General features: G+C 42.7%; 1 protein-coding gene across 2 annotated transcripts; it reads right to left on the bottom strand.

Moving 5' to 3' along the window:
- Nucleotides 1–3,578: 3,578 nt before the first annotated feature.
- Nucleotides 3,579–9,423, bottom strand: rhbdd1 (rhomboid domain containing 1). Of its 2 annotated transcripts, none has more exons than XM_008296909.1 (8): nucleotides 9,176–9,423; nucleotides 7,642–7,806; nucleotides 6,964–7,243; nucleotides 6,669–6,801; nucleotides 5,865–5,953; nucleotides 5,472–5,537; nucleotides 4,852–4,995; nucleotides 3,579–4,705 (listed from the first exon to the last, which is right to left on the bottom strand). In XM_008296909.1, the coding sequence occupies exons 2-8, from the start codon at nucleotides 7,792–7,794 to the stop codon at nucleotides 4,599–4,601; spliced, it is 972 nt and encodes a 323-aa protein (XP_008295131.1). In that variant the 5' UTR covers nucleotides 7,795–7,806; nucleotides 9,176–9,423; the 3' UTR covers nucleotides 3,579–4,598. The 2 variants fall into 2 exon arrangements, with proteins under 2 accessions (XP_008295131.1, XP_008295132.1); XM_008296910.1 differs by having other exon boundaries at nucleotides 9,189–9,423.
- Between the last annotated feature and the right edge of the window lie 210 nt (nucleotides 9,424–9,633).

The raw sequence follows: 9,633 nt of genomic DNA, 5'->3' as shown, positions 1-9,633 counted from the left end.
GGTAATACTGATAACACTGCTATTACTTACACAGCTAATAAAAAGTGTAAGCGTATAGATCAGGGGTGTCCAATCCTGGTCCTCGAGGGCTACAGTCCTGCATGTTATAGATGTCTCCCTCTTCCAACACGCCTGATTCAAATGATCAGCTCGTCATCAAGCTCTGCAGAAGCCTGATAACGATCCTGATCATTTGAATCAGGTGTTTTGGAAGAAGGGAAACATCTAGAACATGCAGGACTGTGGCTCTCGAGGACCAGGATTGGGCACTCCTGGTATAGATAGTGGATGGATCTGTTTCACATTTGGTACAACATGTTCTCAAGGAAGGCGGCGACAGGAGTGATCAAACCAGAGACTCCACCTCTGATGGAGGGTGCAGCTGCAGGTAGAATGGGGTCACGTACGTCTCTGCCTGTGGAGTCTGTAACGGCGCTACATGCAGAAACTGCAGTCATGACATTGTTGAGTCTGAAGACGATGACTCTTGAAGCTCCTGACATTGTGAATGAGAAATAATATATAGGTATGTGAAATAAAAGCTGCTGTGGATGTAAATTTAAAAGTGAGTGTGGCCTTTTTCAACAATGGAGTGTTTGTGGTGAAACATAAATGCTAACAATCAACTCAGAATCATGAAAAAAACCCTGATTTGACCCCTCATAAGTTCCTTAAGGCCAGATTTTTTTTAAAAATCGATTTTCGACAATCATTTATTAACTTGAGCAGGTTTTTTTTCAGGGTTTCCCACAGGAGTTCAGCATTTTAAAACTCGTTATTACACACCTTTACAAACATATTGCTGAAGAAATTGTTTGGTAACGATTTCGTTGGCAGATTTGTGAAACATCTCATAAAATGTCCTGACTATCTGTTCACCTCGTTCATGCCGCCTCTTCGGTTTCCTGTTAGGATGCTCGACGCTGAACTCTGATGAAGTTGATAAGATTGTTTCTAAATAAATACATTTCATCGATCGTTGTAAATATTTCTGGCATTGTCATCTGAAGCCACAAGATTATTTGTTGTTGTTTTTTTTCCTTGCAAAATAAGATGCATACAGTAAGTATAACCCTCAGCCACCTGGATGTTTAGGTCAACTTGTAATAATGAAAATTTAAATAAACATTTTATTTGATCAGCATTTCAGACACAAAATGCAAACTTAGGACTTACAGTGAACTAAACTTTTTTTTAAAAAACAGCAACTAACCAGCTGCCTCTATTTGCAAACTGGAGGATTTCATAATCTAAATCAATCATGATGCATCCTCACAAGGGTTTCACACATTTTCACTATAATATTCAATTTTTGTCATATTTATTTCAGTGTGTTACCTGAACAAATAGGTTTTTTTTCCATCTTTGAAGTTTCTTCTACTTTCTTCGTCAACGTGGTGGGAATTTTCCTTTAGACATTTTCAAACATATGCTATTTTTCATCGCATCTGAACGCGTCGGCTTCGTGTCTGAATTCACCGAATGAGCCCATTTTTCTGTCTTACGAGGTTCGACCTGGTAAAATTAATGGATCACTGTCTCCACAGCACAAATCTGAAATGCAGTGTAATTAATGGAAAGGCTCCAGATCAGAACGTACCGACTGTCCCATCTCACACACGTTTCAAACATCACACATCTAATCTGAAGTGAGCTATGTCTGAATGACAGAACTTTAATTTGGCAATTTTAAAAACCCTTCAGTAAAGAGACTCTTAATACTGGCTACACTATTTAAAAAAAAAAACTGGATTGACTTTCCTCACATTTTGCTCAGTCTGACCCCTTATCAAAGCCGTGATGAGGTGCGTTTGGTTTCTGGCTGATTAGAACCGATTAACGAACTAAAAATGGCTGCGTGGATGTGCAGGCTCTGTGTGCAGAAGGAAGGTCCGTTACACTCCTCTGTGGGGCAGGAAGAGAAGCGGGAGAGTCAGAGAACAAAGTCGGCGTGATAATTGTGGGAGGGCGATGGTGGGCTGGGAGTGATGGTGGGGGGATTTCACCAGATTATCCTATAAATAGTGTGGCGAGTTTCCTTCAGTCATCAAGCCCAGTATGCAACTCTGGCACACGAGTGATATAACTGTTCTAAAAATTAGCCCTGGGCTTATACCTCTGCACAAGTTAATACCATTCTCCACGAGACTTTAGGAGTTGCTGAGCAGGATTTGAGCATGATGAAGTTAATCACTGCACTTGGGGGGGTGGGAGGGGAGGAAGAGGGGAGAAAAAAAAAAAAAGTGATCCGAAAGTCAGCCTCTGTCTTTTTCCATAAGCTTGTTTCATTTATGCGACGGCACATTTACTGGTCCTGCGGGAGTCTATTGTGATCTCTGCTGGCTTTGGCGAACGCAAAGACAAATTGACCTTCACGTTGGATTGACTGGAGTGTTTTATTTTTTCTCCTTTTTATGGGATCAGAGTGTGTTTGCAGCATGTGGTGGTGGGATGGCACTCCTCAGCTGAGCTCAGCCAGAGAGCTGAAGGGTATTTTAGGTCAGTCGCTACCAAGTGTTTGGACCACCTACATGTCTGTCTGACATAGTCTATTTAGCCTTGAAGTCATTATGCTAAAGGACGACGTTCTAGTCAAACATCCTAACACCTTGTGGACTCGTGTTGCTGTATAGTTCTTCATAAAATGACATTTTATTCTCCTTAACAGCACGACACTTTTTCTCTTTTAGGCATGAGAGAGCCGAGTCACCAAAAACTATACATCACAAGGATCAATAACTGGATCCAGTGCCTATCAAATGTCCATCTATCAATCCAAAAGGTCAACTGATCTCCAGAAGCCTTCCTCAGATTTGTCTTGACTGACAGCAGGTGCAGCTCTTCACAGAACCAATCTGTTTACGGAGGAGGTGCGACGTGAGAATGACGAACTGAGGAAAAAAAAGACGTGAAAACCGCCAACATGCCAGGAGCTGCCTTTAATGTGAACCCGTGCTACCGACAGGCGAGACCGCGGCGGCAGCGTCTGCTAACGTCGGTGTGTGTCATCCTTGTCCTCATCCTGTCATCCCCCTCCGTCACTCCTCAGCCTCCCTCATTCATGTTCTGCCAGGCCCCTGCGCTCCGCTCGGCTCCCACGCTCCCCTCGGCAAAAATCAAAACTACGCAAACTGTCAAAGGCGTCTGATTTCAGAATAGTTACGCATCCGCCTCCTGCGAGTCTGGATATTTAACGCTCGACCTTTTCACCCCTCCTCTCACACCAGAGACGCCACACCAGAGACCAGGACTTGGACCGCATCTACCGCGACATGGTTTTAGACCCGTGCGGTGTGACGTGAGGCTCGTCGGGTTTCTCGGCTCTAATTTAAGCTGTCCCACTTCCCATCATGCCTCGGGGCTTTAGGGGAATCGGAGACGGCGACGGACATCTTCGACGTAGTTGTGCAACTTTGCTTACATGCAGCATCACTGTAGTTTGGTGACCTTCTAGAAAGGTCAGCGTGAATATGGTGTTGCATTTGCATTTCAAAATTTTTCCAGAAAGATTTCATAACAGATGTTTGCAGGTGGTCTGCAGGGATTACTCCGACTCAAAAACAGGAACATGAGCAGTATTTGTGTGCTAAAAAGAACATTTATTTACGAAAACATATGTAAATCAAGAGAGCATTCATCAACCATAGAAACAGAAGCGTAAGGCAGTTTGGTACGATATAGTGCGATGTTGTGGTAATCTAAGAAGGCTCATCTAACAAGACAAACAACAATGAGTCAGGATATGACGGGTAGCCTGGAGAGAACCACAAGTGCAACTTTGAAAATACTGGCTGGTTCAGATGTAACATCTCGAGAGGAGGGACAAAAAAGTAATTTAATTTTCATCCTTTAAAATTTTAATTCCAGCTTTATTTCCCCAGTTTTCCCCCAACATTGCCTTTTGAAGTTGGGTAAAGAAGTAAAGGCCTGTTGAGATGAGAAGCCGCTCCAGCTTCCACGTTAGCGTCTGCATCAAGCCGTGTCACATGTCGATGTATTTTCTGCTCACGACTCTGAAGCTGGTTTTCCCTACCCATAAGTTTTTTGGAACTTAAGGGTAAATTTAAGGGTTGATAATTCCCAATACACTCTTCGACGTTAGATTTTTTTTTACTAGATTTCCTCGCAAATGTTTACTGCTGTTCAAACGAATCTTTTGAAATTTGGATTGTATTTGTGAAAACAGAACACCAGCAGGTCTAAATATGGTAGTGCTTGACCTCCACTTAGCATTTCTCAAATCCAAGAACATATTGTAAATTGCATAAGCAGCATTTGCAGTCTACTAACTATTATACATCTAACAGCATGTCTGAAGTCTCCCCATAAATCCCACATCAGAACCTCCGAAGACAGCTTGTGCATCAATACAGACACTGAAACGCCTTTTCACAGCTCAGCAGCATGACGTCACCTGGACGGCGATGCTTAACAAATACAACCACACAGTAACAGAGCTCGTAGATGTGTGAGGCTGTGTGGCTACACCTTCTTATTCAGGACGCTTCTTCATCAGTCTGTGGGAGCAGAGTCTGAACCAGACTTCTTGCGTCTTGTCAACAAAGCGTTTGTCTTCTCTCCTGCTGCTGCCTGGCGGTTCAGCTGTCAAACCTCCTCAGCCTCCTCTGCCTGATTTCCTCCGCTGTGGCCTCCTCGGAGAGGTTGAAGCCGTACGGAGGAGGAGCTCCTCTCTGGTTGGCTTGTCCTGCAAAACAAAGTATTTTAAGATGTATATACTGTACTCCTTTGCTTGACTCTTATCTGTGGTGACTTGAAATTGGGAAAGTTTTTTAAACTCGGCATGACCCCAGCCAGCTTCCATTCATCAAAAGTCTCTCTCTTCTGTCTCACCTCCGTCGTTCAGACTGTTTCTGATGGCCGCGTCCAACTGCTCCTCCTCCGTCAGTCCACCTGTGTACGGTGCTGTATGGTCCGTCGTGTGGTGTGGTGCATACTGATGGCTTCCAGAGTATCCTCCGCCGCCACCACTGTAGCCTGTGTTCCCATACAAACACACCCATACACAAGGTTAAGGCTGGGATATCGTATGTTCTTCTTGTTGTCAAAAAATGTCAAGAAAACCACAAAAACAACAATTTCTTCTCACAAAAACATCTCCTCGTTCTGACTTCATGTCTGTGGCACTCAACCAGAAACAGTGCGTTTGTTGTCGACTATTTTCAGCCAGGAATTAATACAAATTTAGTGCCCCAGTGAGTATTTGCAGCTGCAGCACTGACTCAAAATGTGTGTGTGTGTGTGTGTTGATGGTAATGAAAGAACATTTCGCACCACACACATGGCTCACTGATGTGTTGTGTCCTCTGTTCAGGTCACAGACAATAGATTCATCATCGTTTTATTAGCAGAGAGACAGACCTCAGGTGCTGCACAAAGTCCTGTGCTGCAGTTAAACAACTCATCAGAAAAAGCCTTTTTTATGCTGTAACTTTCACTGAAAGCTCTGATACCTGAAGATCCTGAAGAGTTGTAGTATGAAGCGGGCCGCGTGGTATATCCGTTCGATGTCACAAACGCTGGTGAAAATATGTACAAAAAAAATTATACATCACTCAAAGCTGCCTCCAGTGCTACTAGTGTTGTACGACAAATATAAACAAATGCACAAATTACCACTTAGCCAACCTAAATTATAAAGTTATTAAGAACAATAGCTGCCGTGAGGCCATTAAATGACCTAAACCACATCTAATTTCCAAAAAACTGCCTCTGCTACTTCTAAGGCTTCAGGAAAACACTATTTCTTTTAGTAAAACTTGTACCTCTTAAATCATTCAGTGTGCGTTTACTGGATTACAAGGATCGGACATGCAGTTAAAAAGGCGACACACATAAACTCAGACCTGCACATTTCTTCATGATGGGCTTCAGCGGTCCACTGGTGTAAAGCAGACCGACCAGGATACCTGCCAGGTGGCCAACGAAAGAGGTTCTGAGGAAGCAGAGCACAGATTAGCTTAATGCAGCACTGCCCTCTGGTGGACACTTTGATTCACAGCATCAAACCGCATTAATTAACAATACACTTTGCTAATCGTCATCATGTCAGTGGAGAAATGCAACGGTGAGAAACTCCCCAAGTTTAAGCATGGATCGGAACAAAACAAAACAATGTCCACTGGTAGGGTTTGTTCTGCGCCTAAAATGGTATCAGGTGCCCAGATGTATTTGAAAAAGCAGCGTTATGTGTTGTAACTCATCCCAAAGGAGGTACTGGTGCTCCTGTCTGGCACTTATTTGTGTTGTTGTCAAGTCCCTATCGAGCTACGTTTCCTCAGGACATTTAAAGATGTCCTCTTGGTGTCTTTCACATTCACCTGCAGACCTGACACGACTCTCTGGTCTATAAAATGCATGAACGCTGCCATGTCTGTCTATAACACAGAATTCCTTTAATGACTAATTGGCTTTGCTCACACCTGCATCCTCTGTTGTCGTGTTTATAGAGGTCAACAGTTTTTCTACAATATTCTCTGTAGTGGTGTGTACAACAGGCTCGTCATACTAGAAATGTAGGTGCTAGTCTTTTAAGCATCAGTAACCCCGTTGAAAGGTATCACCCATGTCGAAGCCCTCGACAGTTAAGGTGACTAGTGAATCCAGAAGCCAGGTGAATTTCTAATACAGATTTTTGATTGGTCACTCACCCAGGTGATGTAATGTGGATCAGGATTAGCTCCACCCAGCTAGCGTAGCTGTTAGATACGGGGAAACCATACACGTAGGTCACACCTCCAGGGTGGTAATGGTTGTTGAGCACCTTCAGAGCAAATAGGACACCTAGAAACACAGTTATATTACAAAGATCAATAAACAGGAAACTGCCACTTTTTGACAAGAGGTAAAAATAAATAAAATAAAAAAGTGTGGTTGACAGCACTCACACCTTCCATAGCATTTATCCGATGGCATTTTAGAAGTTTGCAGTGTAATGTTTTATACCTGAGAAGCCAACAGCACAGGCTAAGCTGTAGGACTGTTCCTGGGTGAGCTCTGTTAAAACGGCCTCCAACACCAGATAGACCAAGCCGGTGAGCAGAGAGAAGACCGACAGCAGGTAGAGGAACCAGGCTCCCCCCAGCCGGCGCTCCAGCCGGGTTCCTTTCCAGAGGAAGGACACCATGTTGAAGTACAGATGCCAGTCATCGGCATGGTGCAGCGGGGAAAGGAGAAGCCGGCGCCAGTCTTTCAACCAGTACGCCTGCTGGACACTCACGCAGGCCTGAGGGTTGGACAGACAGCACTTGTCATGGTTATATCACCATATTCTACGGTATCAGATAAGACAAGCCTTTACTCATGCCACAGGGGAGGAATGTACAGAGTTACAGCAGCAAAGATAGTTTTTAGATATTTAAGGAATGTAGTAGTTATATATATATATATATATAAAACAAAGACAAGCAGCACTTTTTTCACATTTAAAAAACTGGGAGCAGCAAATATTTGGCATTTTTGTTTGATAACTGACTTTTACTGTTATATAATTAAAATTGCTGCAGATTAATGTTTAGCCAGCTGAATAATCAAATAATCCATCAATCATTTTAAAGCTATTTTTACTGTGACTTTGCATACATTTTTGAACTGTCTAAACTGTCAGTGATAATAGTGAATTACCTTCATCAGTGGAGCAGCGGGGAACAGGTAAAGGTACACGTTGAGCCCCAGAACAGCCAGAGTGACGGGAGGGATGTTGTTCAGCCCCACCTGAAACACCTGAGAGGCCAGGAGCATCAAGCCCAGCTGGGATCCCCTCGGCCTGTTCCTCATGATGGCAAAAACCTGCAGAGAGACAGAATTTTCAGCTGTTTCTGGTTTGTATTCTGATCACTGGAGGAGCCTCGCTTTCACAGAATTGAGATCTGATTATGTGGCTCCACAACTCTGGAACAACCATTTATCAGAATTTATCAAGTTCTAAATCATCTAAAAGCCCAGTTTTCTTTTACATTAATAGTGTAGATGGTAGTTTGGCTCTCTAATTCTTTAATAATTACATTTTGGTCCCTTGTGTTTCCTTTGCTGTAGTGAACAGACGTCACTTTAATCAGTAAGAGCCCCATTTCAAATTACAAATATAGGAACATTTGAAAGAACTGTATGCACAATGTGTTAATCTGAATTCTGCCAAAGGATTTCTAGTCTAAAATCAGAGTGTCCAAACTTCAGCGGATGAACTTGTGTCAGACTTGATGGTGCGTTTACAACAAATTACTAGCCGACTCTCTGGAATCACAGATTGTGTGTTTGAGATAGTACCTCCAATTTAATTTAGGAGTTTAAGCCTTTGCAGTAGCAGCTCGAAAACTCTGGAATAACCTTCTTCTCTAAATCAAACGCTCCTCCTCTGTTTGACATTTTGAAATCTATGTTTTCAATCACTTTTGTTTATTCTTAATCATCTTAACATTTAGTATTTCATATTTATTTTAGCTCAGAAACTAATCTTACAAGTTGCTATGTTTTACACTATTTCATTTTGTATGACTTTTTTAAGTCTGCATCCTGTCTTACTTTATGCACATTATTCTGTTGCTGCTTAACTTATAACAGGTGCAGCACTTGGTCAACTCGGAAGGTTTTACATGTGCGATATGAGCAAATCTGATTAAACTCAAATTAGGTTGGGCACACACAAAAGGAGAGACTGACGGAAGAAGGAGGTGCTTGTCCTGATCTAATATGTAAAATCAGATGAGGTCTGAACATATTTCATAGTACCATAAGAACCATCTGTGCCCATAAATGTCAGTAAACCTTCCCATGGATGCTGTGATGGCGTCCTGACAGGAACACACTGACATACCTGTTCACGTAATGTCACAAATTTACACCATTTTCACAGGTATAGCCAAAAAACTCAGACACAGCAGTTTACAAGGAGGCTTTACAAACTTTAAACCCAGATATGACCCAAACTTAAAGTCGTTTTGAAAACTAAAAGCAACAAAAAGAGGAGAAATACGACATAAATACCAGCGAGGTGTCTCTGCTTAACGTTATTCTACACGAACAGTTAGTTTTTAGAAATTAGGAACACAAGTAAAAGTTAGTGTTACAGCCGTCAAAATACTATAACAAATGGGATGTTTCCTGTTTACGTCTAGCAAATATAAATACTAATAAAGACAAACGTATGCGCATCACTTACAGCAAACTTACTGTGAGTTCAGTCAGCTGTTGGGAGTCACTTCCTCGTCCTGGCTAATGCTAATGCTAACATTAAAGTTAATGTGAGTGTCTAACTCGGTTCGGAAGCTTCAGAGGAGTTTAAGGCTGCACGTCAAACTGAAGTTTCACTTATATTCATCGCATTCACGCGTCAGCAGTGTGTGTTTCTTGGTGTTTCATCATATCTAGCAGCTTCCAGTAACGTCTCTCTCACAGTTGGGGGCATCCAGGAAGTGACGCATGTCACGTGACAATAACAAACGGCCGTGTGTTGGCGCAGGCGCAGTAAGGGTTTTTGTTTTGGCGCCCTGCTGCAGCTTCCAGTTTGTCTCCTCTGGGATTTTGTTTTCTGGTTCTCCTGCAGCTCTTCATCCTGTGTTCTGTCCCTGCTGTTAACCAGCTCCTGTCTCACTAGCTGAGATCCTGCTGGTAAAGACT

The sequence above is a fragment of the Stegastes partitus genome, unplaced genomic scaffold, assembly GCF_000690725.1.
Source record: "Stegastes partitus isolate 25-593 unplaced genomic scaffold, Stegastes_partitus-1.0.2 Scaffold1164, whole genome shotgun sequence".
Lineage (NCBI taxonomy): Eukaryota > Metazoa > Chordata > Actinopteri > Pomacentridae > Stegastes > Stegastes partitus.
Note: the sequence above shows the minus strand (reverse complement) of the source record. Positions and strands in the feature narration are given on the sequence as shown.

What these genes read in the sequence shown, in the direction of transcription:
- rhbdd1 (XM_008296909.1), bottom strand. Translation starts at nt 7,794, where the DNA reads ATGAGGAACAGGCCGAGGGGATCCCAGCTGGGCTTGATGCTCCTGGCC. An exon ending in CCGCTGCTCCACTGATGAAG is followed by an intron (nt 7,244 to 7,641) that starts GTAATTCACTAT and finishes TCCAACCCTCAG; the next exon opens with GCCTGCGTGAGTGTCCAGCA. An exon ending in CAACTCTTCAGGATCTTCAG is followed by an intron (nt 4,996 to 5,471) that starts GTATCAGAGCTT and finishes ATGGGAACACAG; the next exon opens with GCTACAGTGGTGGCGGCGGA.